Here is a 14,826-nt window from a genome sequence, read left to right as displayed (position 1 = left end):
GCATTCTGCAGTGAATGTCACTAAAGCTCATCGTGTGACACTGCACGAATGACATTTCAGGCAAATGTCACTCGTTGAAACTGACACTAAATGTGCCCACGTGACAGGGGTATAAGCATCTGCCTCTCTTTCTGGGTATGGTGACGTGTGTCCGGCAACAGAAGATGCATTCACTGGCGAGAAAATTGCTATTAAAAATGTTCCCGCCACTTGATGCAAATGTGCGACACCGTAAAGGACTCAGTGACCCACACCCAAAAAACTGTGTCAGCACAATGCTTTCTCTTTGGGACTTGCGGCCTGTAACAGATGTGGCAAGTGGTACAAGGCCATGGTGCCAGTATTACAAAAAAGTTCCAAATACAGTCAAAACCCGCCACAACGAACACTGCTACGGTGAGATTTCTGCCACAACAAAGTGTATCCAATTCCCTGTCAGCAAACCACCGTACAAGGCAATGCAAGTATTTCAACCCATAATTAACAATTTTCAGAGAAAGGCTCCCCTTCAATAAATTTTTTTCCAAGTAAGCAGCCGATCTTTTTCTTCCTTTTTCTTTGCGCATCCAGATATGTTTGCTGAAGTCAGTTTTCCCTTTGAATAGCGCTGCTGGCACTCCCTGTGGAATCGGAATTAATTCGCAGACAAGTGTACACAAAGATGCGATCCGGTGCACGACTGCCTGCGATGGTTTTGCCGATGGCTCGGGGGCTTAGGCACCATGCTTACGAACCACCGCCATTAAATGCGAGACAATTCTTGGCTCTTCCGCTTTTTCGCTCACTTTGCTGCTGAAGACAAAGAAAATCATTTGAGCGTTGATTTCAGTGTGAAGTTACTGTGTCGACTGAAACAGGCTACAACGTTAAGGCATTTTATGCTATGGCTAGTTCCAAAGCGCTTTCACTGCAGTTTCAGAGCGAAGCACGTTAGGCCGAGCAAAACCAATCAAGCAGCGCGCAACAATCCACTACTGCCTAGCGTACCAGTGGGCGTTATGGTTTTTTTTTCTTCCTGGTGCAACTAGTACAGGCACTGCTACATAAATGGCAGAATGACAGTAGTTCCAAGTGGAGTCTCAACAGAATTATACGTCGCCAGTATGTTTGCAATGCGCGCCACAAAAAAGTTTTTGAAGAATCTGAGCAACCACATTTCTGGCATGTAGTCTAAGCATTGATTTCGAGATGGATATGATCATTATTTAATGCAAAATGATGTGACCGCACGCATGCCTCATCCAATGCTCGCCCACGCTGAAATGCTCCCAAAAAGAGCGGTCTCCTCAGTATGCACTCTTGCAGGACAAAACCAAGGGTGCTTTTATTAAAGCCATGAAAAAAAAAAAAAAGCATTTTGATAGCCAGTGCAGCGTTTATTACGCTAATACATCCATTGTCTGAGATTTCCAGAGTACAACAAAAATTGAACCATGGCGCTGACTTCGAAATGGCGGGAGACCAAAGCTGGCAGGTTTTTGGAAATAAACGTTCATGAGCTACCCAGTCCAATCTGTTAATATTCTGGTACTATTTCAAAACAACAAAGCTTCCGCTTGAGCAAAATTTTAGTCGCGTCAAGTGAATATCTCAGCAGCAAGATTTCACCTGTGCTTTCTTAACCCTGCGTGTATACTGTTTAAAAATCAGGGCACAAACTTTGCACAGCCAGTGACGCCCACTCTGGCCCACTCTGCTACACAATCAATTGCCAGGGAAAAGCACTTGGGGAACTGTATTATTGTTATGCAATTTTGTGTCTGGTAAAATTAAGCCTTTAACTCAGATTGTCCCAAAGAGAAATCAAAGCCACAGAATAATCACATGCCATGCTTGTACTTTAGTTTTCAGTAGTGTTTCATTCAATTATGCACCCAGGCGTACACACACCCTGCTACCCTTGAAAAAGTCTAGAAACACTTGTAGAACCGACATACCATATTTTCGACAGCTCGTGAACAGGGAGCTTCGACTTCTCAAAGAACTCCTTGGCAACAGCACCTGAAGATAAAGAATGCAAGAAAGAGGTCAACAGACTTGACCAGTGTGTGCTACAGTCAACAATAGATTTTTTGGACTCGGCGGGAACCGAAAAATGGTCAGAATAATTAACAGTCCGAAAAATCTGTAACTTAAAAAAAAAAAAAAACTTTTCTGCGAAAAACCGGCTTTCAAAATTAAGAAAACCACCACTCCCCATGTTCCATCTAGAAGAGATATCAGACTGTATCTGAGCCATAGTCATGCTTTAATCATCTCTGCACCCTCTCACGTCACAATACCAGACAGTGCGATGCGGCCGCAAGTCATGCTGCGAACAAATGCACTCGCCGCGCGAAGAAAGAACAGTCAGTTTGCATGGGGCAATGATGCTCGCGAAGACCGAGAGGTAACCCACGGGAAGACGTGAGAGGAAGAAAGTGCCTCTGGATGCACTCCCCCTCCCCCTTCTACCGCGTTTGCTGCCCTGCACCACGGGTGGCATTGTCCAAGCTGTGGCGGGCGCTGCAGCTGTCCCGCTATTCCGTTGTACCGTTTTCAATGGAATTACTCGCTCTATTGTAGGCCATCTCGATGGTAACAAAGAGGTCCCATTATCTCGAATTCCCTCAGTGAGCGCCCGCAGATTCAGTTTGAATCCAAGATGGCGCCTTTCACGACGGCGACGAACAAGTCGGTTATGACAGCGGTTCCCGCTCGCGTCTGTATTAGGTCGAAATAACAAACATTTGGTTGAAAAATGATCTCCACAGAATTGTTGGCGTCTACTTTAGTCTGAACAATTGAACATTTAGACTCTACAAAGTCCACAGTATCAGTCGTGAAAATGTACACGTTCCTATGAGGTGTGCGACTGTTCCTCAGTGAAGTCCAAAATGTCGCGCAAGTCCAAATTATTAGAGTTCGAAAAATCGGTTGGTTACTGCATATGCTTTACACAACTGTGCATTTATTAACGTTCTGAGGGGAAAGGAAGAAGGAAAGAGAGAGGGTACCAGTGATCTTTCCACGCAGGTCGGGCTGCATGCTCTGGAACTGGTTGGTGTAGTAGTCGCGCTGGTCCGAAGCAATGCTCCATATGTCGTGCTCCTCATCGCTCGAGTGCCGGTCACTGCTGTCCTCCTCGTTGCCCAGCAGCTGCCGGTGCTCCTCAAAGTGGCTCCAATTCAGCTGCCCATCGCCTGTGCAGTTCAAAACTCTGCATTCACAACCTGATCAGAACGAACAAGATAGCACCAGTTTCTAGATGCACTGCACTTTTTAATGAGACAAATTGCAGCTTTTGTGAGCCCCTACAACATCGACTTGTGCGAGAACTGCTGCCCACCTCAGAAGATACAAGAGACTCGCCTGTCTGGTTGAACTTGGTCCAAGTCTTGTCGGAGCTCGTGTGCACATCGGGGGATGAGTCCCGCGACTCCCTCGGGGGCACCTGGGGGTAGCCGGCTGGGCCCTGGCTATATGGCTGCATTGAGTGTGGTGGGAATTCATAGCGTCATCATACCAACAAGAAAAATCCGTGATTGCTCATTAGAAGTTCAAAACGAAATTCAACTCAATCTTCCACAAACCTAAAGCGAAATGTAGCTTAGAACGTGCACCACAGTCTCGTTAGTACTTCTAGTCTGGTAAGTTGTGGGGAAGATTCAAATTATGCAAGTTTCTCACTGACTGCTTATTAGAAGTTACCACCCAAATTAGACACCTTATCTCCGTCTTCAGGTGAGGACATAACTTAAGGAGCAGGAACACCAAGTTTTTGAGGTTGTTCCCTCTGTTTCCTGATAATGGCATGCAGAGCCTTAGGAATGACAGGGCTTGAGAAGGTATGCCCCAGTGTGCTTTAAATAATTACAGAACTGTTCTTTGCCAAAGTTTGAGTTTTGGCTCCTGTGGGCTATGGCATCACAAGATAGCACACAAAACCACCATGAATCACGTGTACTCCCTAAACCGCGGCACGTCCACTGTGTTCGTAGCAGATGATGAACAGTGATGTAAAACATTAGAGCACAGCAGAGAGCCACCTGACCCTAGCTGCACACAGTTTCGGACGCTGATTGAAGTATCACTGGTCATTTCATTTTCCTCTTAAAAGGTGCCTCACTAATCCAGCACCAACGCATTTCCCTCAGTACAATCCATATGGTGCTTCCATTCTTTTATGCCCTGAAAATATGCTCATCACGTCCTGTTTGATGTATATGTGATGAAGCCTCTTCCCAAGCAACACCACAAGTGAAGAAGCTGCACACCACCGCGTCACACCATGACAGAGGTCACGGAGATACTTTATGAAACACATCTGCTTTGACATCCGCAAGAGTGTGCACACAGTAAAGCAATTGATAGAACAGCAAAATGGCATTGCTGCCATACAGCAACCACCACCCAGTTTTAAACTCACATATAACCAACCCTCCCTAGAATAAGTTACTAAGGGGAGTAGTGCATAGTGGAGGGGGGGTAGCAGGAGGAGGAGGAAAAACTTTATATTTGATATTAAAATGTGTTATTAGCGGTCGCGGGCTGTCTTCTTCATCTTCCGATGAGTTATTGCAGCCCGTCTTAACAGGGTTGGGGCACCTGGTCCAGGGCTCCACTGAGGTATGCCGCCAGGTAGGCTCTCCGCACCAATCCGCGCTGGACGGCCGGGTCCTCGCTGGAGAGCATCGCCTCCCACTGTTCCGCACTCGGGTTTTTGTTTATTGCAGCTAGATCCTTGTTTTTCTGACACACCCATGTTATGTGTAGCAGGAGGGACCACGCACCCCACAACTTATAAAAATGAAAATTGATTTTTGAGGAAAGGAAATGACCCAGTAACTGCCTCACTCCACCCACTATAAGGGAAGGAATAAAGGAGGAAGTGAAAGAAGAAAGGAAGAAAGAGGTGGGGTAGGGTTCCAGAATAATTTCGACCACCTGGGGACACCTAGGGATCTTTAACATGCACTGACATCCCACAGCATACAGGCGCCTTTTGAATTTCGCCTCCATCGAAACACGGCCGCCGCAGTCTGTTTCTAACCTGGGTACTCCGGCTCAGTAGACGAGCGCCTTAACAACTGAGCCATCGCGGCTGGTCCACACCCTATTCGCAGTTACCAATCGATCTGCCTAGTACCAGCACTTCACCCCATCCCAGCTCTCATTAAAACTCACATTACCACAAGGGTAAACATCTGGCAAACATTTTTCACCAAAATTTTACTACAACGTAGACCACTTACGGCAATTTTTGGGAGGCCATTCTATAGTTCGACATCCGTATTATTTCACAGTTCTTCTGGCCCTCCTAATGTCTAAATTAACACGGTGTTGTTGCACTGCACCTGGTGCTCAGAGGGCATCAGCAAGCAAACAATAAAGTAGAGGACAAGCACCTGGTGTTGTGGCGACAGCTCGAGGTCCTTCAAGCTGGGCTGCCTCGACGCCTTGTTGTGACTCTTCGACGGTGGTGGGGGCAGCTGAGTTGGGTGGCCAGCTAGGAAAGTAAGTGGCTCACATCAAGAAAACTTCGCTCAAGATAATCAAAACATGGCACAGTAAAGAAACATGCAAACATTAACAGCATGCTCACGTAACGTTTGTAAATGCAATGGCAATAGCTATCACCATAGTGCAACAAATTTCCTTAATGAGACAGATTAGAAAACATTCCTGAAGGTGTGTATGGAAAGCATGGGATGACTGGGGCACGTAGAAACATGCCTGCGAGTGCATGCCAATAAAGCCCGATTGCCCATGCTTTACTGGCGGTAGTAACAAGGAGCAAAAAACTTAAAAACAAATTAAGTGCAGCTCGCCTGTGACACACTCACTGTATAGTGCCAATATGGCCATTGAAAACACATTACAGTCACGGCACCAAGTCTCAGAAAAAGCAAGCACCTACTTCTTTGGCATAGCAAACGTGCTGAAAACTTACATGCGGAGATGTGCCATGCAGCCTTTCAAAAGTTAGGTTGGGACTAGCCGCATGAGCATAACAAATAACAGAATTCCGGAAATGCAGCGCAAGAGGTGAAATGTGGAAGACTAGTACTGACTACCAACTGATTTGAGAAGCCAAGCACACTTTTCTACCAAGAAGGCACATATGTACAAAAAAAAAAGGCTCTTGTCAACTTGATAAAGTGGAACAATTCAATCATTGTCTTGATAAAGACATGAAAAACTTGCATAATCACCTATTCACTGAGAAAATGACTACACTGTTCCCCCTTATTCGGTTGATAAGAATTCTTATTTTTCGTGCTCCTTGTGCGCATACAGCTTGCTTTTTCAAATAAAATCACCGCTGAAACCCTCCACTCTGCCGCACAGTTTGATAAAACAGCATTCAGATGGCATTGAAACTTTGAAGGTCAATGCAAATGAAGTGCCTCAGAAATCAACAAAAACAGAGTATTTTTCTTGTTTTCCTTTGATAAAAGAGGGTGTGGCTAGGCTAAAATGCAATCAATGCTGCTGTATAGATAACAGACGTGTGCATAAAAAGTTACTTTCTGGCTACATCCCACAAACAGAAAGAAAATCTATTAGTGGAAAGTACTCACCATGATCGTTGGGCCTGTGGAACCTTGGGAGAGGAACTTCTACACCTGGAAGACAAAAGTAATAACTTCTGTACAAGCTGCAACTGTGAGAGGCATTAACCAACTGCCACAAAGAATCCTGCCAATGACTCTCTTCTTCCTTTGCCCTCTGAACACGTTAGCAAATGGCACAAGAAATGCTTTCAATACATACTTTATAACGATAACGCAGGCAAAAAAATAAAAGGAAACAAAGCACCTTTGCTTGAAGTAAAACTTTTTCCCTTGACAAACAAAAAACTATGAACACACAGTCTTCCAAGACTGAACCCTGCATCACTGCCACAGAATGCACTTACCCTAGCACTACTAGTGGTGAGTATTCTAAGGAATGCTGCTTGAAACCTTTTGAAGACTATGTTCAGGCATAATAACAAGTGAAAGAATGCACGTCCCCACTGTGTCCTCACCCGAAGAGAAGGTGTCCATCTTGAGGGGAAGGCCCGCCTGTGCGGCTGCTATCAGCTTCATGGCCAGGTAGAACTGGGGACGCCCGAAGTGGCCCAGGCGCTTGGCCCCACACAGCTCGGTGATCTGCACACAGAGATCACCCAAGCTGCTACTCAACAAGACCTGGGTTGCTAACAGTGACTTGAAGAGGGCCACAAGGTAAGGAAATGAGAGCCTGCTGCATGCGTGCAATGTTTATGTATTTTTGCCCTGCACAGACACAATTACACTGCTTTCCCGTTTCAACGCAAAGTGATAAATTTACAGAGCTAGAACTGGCACAACAAGCCATTATGGTTCAACAACTCGGCTTGTCAGCTATGCCACTGCCCGTTCCGATCTGCTTTTGCAAACACAAGTCAGTAAGCAGACTGCCTTGCTGTTCACACTCCTAATGCCCCGACCAACATGCCATAACCATCACATGGCAATTATCTTGATGCTGCTAAAATCAAACCCATTTCGCCATTCACACACAATTGTAATGGTCCAAAAGTACAGTAATCCACAAGGGTACACAAAAGGAGGCAAGGAATGATTGCTGCATGTCAAACTAAAAAGTAATTTGTGCCATGACTTGGAGTGAGTTGGAAGCGACACCAACTGTGAAGCGCTCTCAGAATAAGAAAACAAATGACTTGTGCAACGCTCAAACTAGCAATTAGGTGCCTTTGTACTGGACTCACTCCATCATAGGCTGGCAAAAATGCAGGCGACCACAAAACACAGTGCCGGCAACCACGCCCAAATGGACACTCGGGATAATTGGCCTACAACGACACATTATTGTGTCCCAATGATGAAGGGGCTACTTTAAAAAAAAAAAACAGAGCTTTTGGTCTAATGTTAAGGGGAATCCCCCAAGGCCAAGTAGATTTTGTAATAACAGAGTAATTGCTCATTGGCATTAACCAAGCTCAGCCAAACGGCTACAAAGGAAAGCTCTACCGTTTCCACAGAAACTTTGCAGTTAAGAAAAGTTCGTCCAGGTCAGAGGTTTGAACCTCGTACCAGTACATTTTTTTCTTTAACTGCGATGTTCCTGTGGAAGCTGTAGAGCTTTCCTTTGTAGCTGTACGGATGCAATTACTAACTACTTGCTTAATACTCGGTTACTACTTGCTTATTACTAACGAAGCTTTTACGAGCCAGAAAATTTTAAAAAATGAAATAAAGGTATCGCTACAACTAGCCAGTTTCACAAGCAAACCAGGATGACATCAAGATCGATTTTTGCGTGAAATCTCATAGTGATCATGGAGTCCCTCTAGGTCTTGACATCATGCGCTTGAATCGAGTGGCGGAAGAAAAGCGTCCTTCCATTTTCAAATGTAATTTTCTCAGCAAAGAATGCGTCTTTTGCTTCCCAACAAACATCAACATAGCCACGGAGGAAGCGTGGTTGTGTTGGTTACTATTTCTGACCTATATCAATGTGTAGAGGCGAGAATGTGCTAAATAAAAAATTAGGCAAAGGCTTAACCCGGCTAAACCTAAGTAACCAAGGTGAAAGCTTGAAAGTTAAGCCTGGTAAAGCTTGGCTACACTCGCTTGGTGGTAATAACCGACGTTTAGCCAAGGTTTACCAGGCTTAATTTGAAAGTTTTGGCTTCGGTTACTCTCATCGTCTCTGTGTGGCAGCCTTTCGGCAAGCTACATCCACTGGATTATCGGATTTGGCCTGTCGTCTTCACAACCTCTGAGACGCAGACAGCTCATGAGGAGTCTCGCCTGGATCATCCATGACGACTGCTGCCATTAAACTGTTGAGAGCTGTTTGAATCCATTGGCACCAGCTGAGAGGCAGCGAAGTCTGCTTAACGCACGGCTCCGGCGCAGCTGCGGTTGAGTGACGTCATGGTTATCACGTGACTAGGCAGAGGCGAGCGCTCGGTTTCGGCGGCGGCTGAGTGACGTCATAGCTGTCGTGTGGTTTCTCCTCGGTTCAACGTCAAACTCGCGCACATGGCGAAGAAGCTACGGAGGGGAGTAGTAAAAGCTTTCGCTTTTAAAACAAATGCAACCATTTAGAGCAAGTTATTGCGTCAAAGAATGCAGGCGGCAGGTAGTAGCAGAGCGAAACACCACCTGCCACGGCAAAAGTGAAGGGATGGACAGCTGGAAGGTGGCTAGCAGCGTAATATGCCACCTGCCAGCGGTGGCAGGCGGCATGTGAAGAGCTGCGCTCAAACTTCACACGACCCGTTACTGTTATTGTCTGTAAATTTTTTCTAAACTCTTGCTGTTGTTAACAACACACAGACAAGCTAAAGGCCTACATGGGAAGATACAAAACACAGATGAGTCCTCAACAATCTAGTTTGGGGGCGTATGAAAATAATAAGCTCATTGGTCGTTACGCTTAAAACACCCATGATGAATGCTGTTCATTTAAATTTTAACGATGAGGGCACTGCCCAAGTGGACATTTCCTGTCATTTGGTGTTGCACCAGTACGCTACGCAGTGCAATGGCTGTTAGAGGCTGACCGACTTTACTTAGTCAAAAAGGCTACACAGCTGATCACAAAAAGGTCCGGAAAGCAAGGCAGCAAATAAGCAAGAGAATGCTTTTGTAGACGACCATTGGCTAGTAGTTATTGAAATCATATCAACGTGCATGGTCGAATGCAGTTTTGCAATGAAGTCATTTCATTCACTTCAAAGCCAATTATTTTAAAGCAATTTTTTGCTACACTTCACCCCTTTTCTCAGGAAGTACAAGAGCTAGAAACGTTATTTTTGTCTAGTACCGAACAAACAAAAACAGTCTACTGAACTAGAATTACGAAAATTACGGCATGGAATTTTGTGTCACAGGATGTTTACTGCCCATGCCCGATGAAAAACTAATTGGGATGGTTCAACAAAAACAAAACAAAAGTAAACAAATCTGTAATAAACAATAATAATAGTTCAGCAAAACGAGCATGGACAGCTGGACACAGTGATACAAGTGTGCCTGCTGTAACCACAGTGGGTCCCGAGAAAAACGGCTGCAAACATCAGCTGAAGTACATGCGGGGTATGGGGCGTTGACTGTCCCGTTTTTAAGTTAACAGAGTGGATTCCAAGAGAGGGCAGGCATAGCAGGAGACGACACAGAGTCGGGAGGGCGGGTGAGATTAGGAAGCTTACAAGAATAAAGTAGAGCCGCAACTGGCACAGCACAGGGTCAATTGGAGGTGGAGGAATATGAGAGATGCCTGTATTCGTGCCTAAAACAAAGGGGGACGCTGTTTTACAGCAAAACGAGCCAGATAGAGATGCCTTTATCCTGCAGTGGACGTAGCTAGGCTGATCCTGATGATGATAACTCCCACTGCTAACGCAGTAAAAGGTCTAAGTGTTTGGTTTCTCTGTTGTTGCTGGTCCCCCTTCCACAAGGAAGAAAAGGGTGTACTACAACCATAACCTGTAGACCATGTGGCCCAAAAACCAAACAAACTTTTCCGCCAATCTAATAATGCAGGCTGAGAGAAGGCATTATCATCATGAACAAAAATCAAAGCAGTCTAAACAACGGAAGCACTTCAATCCATCACCACCACAAAAGGCAGGTGTTCAAAACCTGGCTGGCAAAGTGATGCCAGCGAACTTTCTGGCAGCAGTGGGTAACTTTTCTGGGTATGTGTGCCACAGTTAAGAGCAACCCACTGTGCTTCCCTTTCAGCAAAATTACGGGAAGCCATCGATAACCACTGCCACATCATGCTTCCCAAAGGTGGCTGTCCTTTTCAGAAAAAGGAAAAAAGCTCCCATCTGCAACTCGCACGTAGCACAAATGAAAGCGTGCCACTCAAGACAGAAAGCTCATCATAATCTTATAACCATGCGCCATACAATTTCCTCTCTTGGCTCAAAGGTAAACTTATTTTTTCGAAGCATATTTGAAGGAAGGCGATTTGTCGACGATGACGCGCCAAATAGTCAGCAGCTCGAAGACTAACATGGGAACATTTCCAAAAGTGTAAGCAACAGACACAGAAAATGATAAAGAGTGCAACTTGTGAGTGGCACCTAAGTAGAGTGTGCGTACACCCTAGGGGCATCACCTTTGAGATAATAAAAATCCTGAAGGGCACACTCTGATGGCGTTACTGTGATAGAAACTATCTGTTTCGCATTATCTAGAAATGCTGATTAAGCCAATATGACAACAATGCTGTGCAAGTTGTCCATGCAAGCAATGATGGCGCTGCCAGGGTTTTTCTTTCCTCTTGTGTTTTATACATAAATAAGAAGTAAATTGCCTTGTCAGAGCTAGCACACAGCTGCTTAACTGTTGAGAAATTCTATTCTCCATTGACCATAATAACCAGGCAACAATTCGTCCTTGCCTTGTTCCTGTCTCATGCTCACGGCTTCCATTTCACTGTGAGCAAGTCATGTGACAGCAGCCACTTTGTCAAAAGCTTCTAAACAGTCGTGCACATGACAAACTTTGTCCTTACTCTCTTACTCATGTGGCAACTGTGTCCAAGGAACCATTGTGGTACAACGGTAGCTCACATGCTTTTTTTTTTCACTGCAAGGGAGGCTCTCTTCTTAGCTATCCCATACCTTCAGAGCCCAAAAAGGCTAAACTAGAGCTACAGTACACAGCTGGGTGAATACACCTGCCATGTATTCACTGGGCTGGAAACTTCAGACAGAAATAACGCACAAATAAATGAGATGATGTCCCACACAGGAAAAGAAAAAAAAATACACCAAAGGTTTGACGCCAAAAGACTGGCATATTATGATTTAATATATTGCTGGGAGCATGATTCCCATGCCAATGGCACCAGGCAGGGTAGATGAATTTTACTCCCATACAAAACTCAATACCTGAAGGTTAAAAAGGGGCCAAGAGTTTTTTGTTACAGCCACAAGGGCATGACAACACAAAGAAAACAGGAGACATGAGGAAGCATACCATCTAGCCACTCACGTGATCCCCACCATGTGGATTGTTCTTGAGTTTAATTTGTTTCTTTTCCATGTAATTTGTTTTATACTATAAAGGTATGTTCACCTTACATGAAGTTTTCAGTTCCTAGTATAGCCGCATGTTTGATTCCTCTCTGTATATTGTTGTGCCCTTCCGGCTGTTACAAGAACTACGACAATATCTGAAGCAATCAATGGTTAAAACTCTCCCCAATGGCAAACCATACAAAACGAAACAGCAAAAAATTTTATCTTGCAAGTTATTTTATATTCTATTTCTCCCGGGCACATCTATTTCTGTATTCATCACAGTCACTGATATACAAACTGGTTCGTTGGAAACATGATTCATCACCTCAATCAACCACCACCAATTTAATGGAGCTTTTGTTGCCTGCAAGGCCGACTTCTGCCAGTATCTAATCATGTTTTAATACTTCTATGATAATGCTTCTATGTACTGTTTCCATGATACTTTTTTGTCGCTATTTCCAGTGTCAAAATATGGAGCCTCTCGCGGCGAATTCCACTGGTCAATCTGCAGCTCGTATTTTAGATGACAGGCTGAGAACCTGCTTTTCAATGGTTGTTTAATAATAATAATAATAATAATTGGTTTTGGGGGAAAGGAAATGGCGCAGTATCTGTCTCATATATCATATATGGTTGTTTCACAATCACCTGTTTCATAGCAAGTCACCCAAAGAGGTGCCATCCACAACGAATTTCAACTTAACATCCTCATTACGAGACTAAATGAACCAGTTTTTTTTAAAGCCTTTTAGAGCATGTTTTTCTGGCGTTCCTTTATCTCCTGCTCAATTTTTTTTCTTCCACACAACAAGTTCTTCCTCTAAGCCACAGGAGCTTCATGGAGCTAAACAGTGATTCACAAGACTTATCTCTCTTCAAGGGCAGGCAGGACAGAAAAGACGGACCTTCCCCCACTACTATGGAGTGAGATTTATGCTGTTTAATAGCAAATTAAAAGCACTGTGAATGATACATATTCTAACATAGCCTGATACACAAAAAAGCTTGCCATGGTGTCTGCTAAGCTGCCAGTTTGCAAAGCTCAAGTCTGGTTCTCCATCCATGTACAGACATCCACTTTCACAAATGTGACTGTTATGGCAGGGTTTCAAAAAATAGCAACCGAAAACATTCACTGCCGCTCGCAATCCTTAGACTTCAATGTACACGGATAGTTATATTTAATAAAGCCGTGCCTGTACTCGATACACGTAAGACGGGAATTAACTGTCATCAGTGCTGTGTAACGTGTTGCATGACAATCTGCTAGTGAAGCCAGCTTGCAGTTGTACTTTCGGTTTAACGATCCACGTAACGTGACTGTTGCCTTCTACCCTAAGCACATTAACAGCAGCACACTGAAAACTCCGAGCCGCCGGTCACTGACACGTTACGACTGAGCAAGGATGCGAAATGCAGATCCAAGCAGCAAATAAAAACTAAGCAAATGCAAATGACGGTGTTGCGGGTTCCCGGTGAACCGAACCACCGTAAATTAATACGGCTAAAATAAAAAAACAAGACAGCCTGGTTCCACTCGACATACGCACCAAGGCCTTGCCTGCAACGCAGTTACCGGTGCGTAACTTTTTGGCCGGCTGAAACTCAAGTGGAAGCGAACGTCAGCGCGAAACATGGAAGACTTGACGCACCGTCGACGTCTGTCAATGCTGGCGTAGCGAGAAAAATATCCGGGGTATAGTCTTACAGTGCAGCGAGAACTAGGCAGAACCGGCAGAACGGCCGCACTCGGCTGATATTCCATCCGCGTGGACTGTATTCCAGGACGTATCGGAAGGAGATAAATAACGTCGCGATCGCGCTCTGATTAGGCGAAGGCGAACTGAACGCGCGGGTCATTGACCAAACAAGAATTTTCAACGGCAAACCTAACAGAAACGAAATAAGGGCATTGCAAGCACACTCACCTGCTGCAGTGTTTCTGTAGGTAGCTGCGTAGCCAGTAGTAGTTCGGATGCTTTAGAACCGGAGATTTTTTCTTGCCCGTCAACGTCGTAAGCCGAGAACAGCTCGCCGAAATAGCGCTGCTCGGCGTCGGTCAGTTTCAGCCCCGGGCTCTCCATCGCAGCTGACAGCTAATGTGTTATTAACGGCACAAGTACGCGATTAAAGACTCGCTGTCAGCACCACTGAAAAGGACAGAGACGGGAATACGACTAATCGTAACCAGTCACTTTCGACTAGGAGAAAATAAAAAAAAAGTCTCGAACGGTAAACGACCAGACTCTCTGCTTACATCTCGCCGCTGCCCGTTTCAGTGCCGACACCTCATTCACGAGGGTGCGACCCCGAAACAATACACGTAACGCTACAAGGGAACCGCTTCCTGAAGGCGATTTCGAGTCAAACACTCATATGGCATGACAAAAATAGTAGGCCTAGATATCCGGTCTCTGCCGGCTATTTCAGCTCCTGTGCGCGCTACGGCGAGGCGCAAGGCACTACAGGCTACGAGGCTGGCTCAAAAAGAACATTCGTACCTCGCCTGCCATGGAGTTCGTCACCAGTTAGCCTTCCTTCCGAATTTCACGACGTAAAACGAGCATCGCGCGACTAACCCATCCTTCGTCGTCTACCATGCCCACTTCGGACGACATTCGCTGTAGTAAAATTCATTTGTATGTTTTTAGTCGCAGTTGTCGTAGGAACAACAAATTTACAACGAACATAAACAGTATAGACGAAGCCAAAACGTCAGTTACCACATTTTTTTTTTCACTCATATTTGAAAGTAACTGATGCGATGAGCCGACAATCGCCAGGGTGAGCCAATCATGCACTTGATT

At 45.0% G+C, this 14,826-nt stretch overlaps 1 protein-coding gene across 21 annotated transcripts in view; it reads right to left on the bottom strand.

Moving 5' to 3' along the window:
- Reps (RALBP1 associated Eps domain containing) overlaps positions 1-14,822 on the bottom strand; it is a 54,101-nt gene extending 39,279 nt beyond the window's left edge. For 8 of the 21 annotated variants that reach the window (XM_077632391.1, XM_077632392.1, XM_077632396.1 and 5 more), the window contains exons 1-8: positions 14,521-14,645; positions 13,948-14,115; positions 7,013-7,136; positions 6,564-6,608; positions 5,388-5,488; positions 3,352-3,466; positions 2,997-3,182; positions 1,938-2,001 (exon numbers count right to left, since the gene is read on the bottom strand). In XM_077632391.1, the coding sequence (XP_077488517.1) occupies positions 1,938-2,001; positions 2,997-3,182; positions 3,352-3,466; positions 5,388-5,488; positions 6,564-6,608; positions 7,013-7,136; positions 13,948-14,115; positions 14,521-14,532 (815 nt within the window). In that variant the 5' untranslated portion in view covers positions 14,533-14,645. Of the gene's footprint in view, positions 1-1,937; positions 2,002-2,996; positions 3,183-3,351; positions 3,467-5,387; positions 5,489-6,563; positions 6,609-7,012; positions 7,137-13,569; positions 13,766-13,947; positions 14,170-14,520 lie in introns of those variants that run through there. The other 13 variants (XM_077632393.1, XM_077632401.1, XM_077632400.1 and 10 more) reach the window with 7 other exon arrangements.
- Positions 14,823-14,826: the final 4 nt, after the last annotated feature.

This window comes from Amblyomma americanum, chromosome 7 (assembly GCF_052857255.1).
Source record: "Amblyomma americanum isolate KBUSLIRL-KWMA chromosome 7, ASM5285725v1, whole genome shotgun sequence".
In the NCBI taxonomy this organism is placed as follows: Eukaryota; Metazoa; Arthropoda; class Arachnida; order Ixodida; family Ixodidae; genus Amblyomma; species Amblyomma americanum.
Note: the sequence above shows the minus strand (reverse complement) of the source record. Positions and strands in the feature narration are given on the sequence as shown.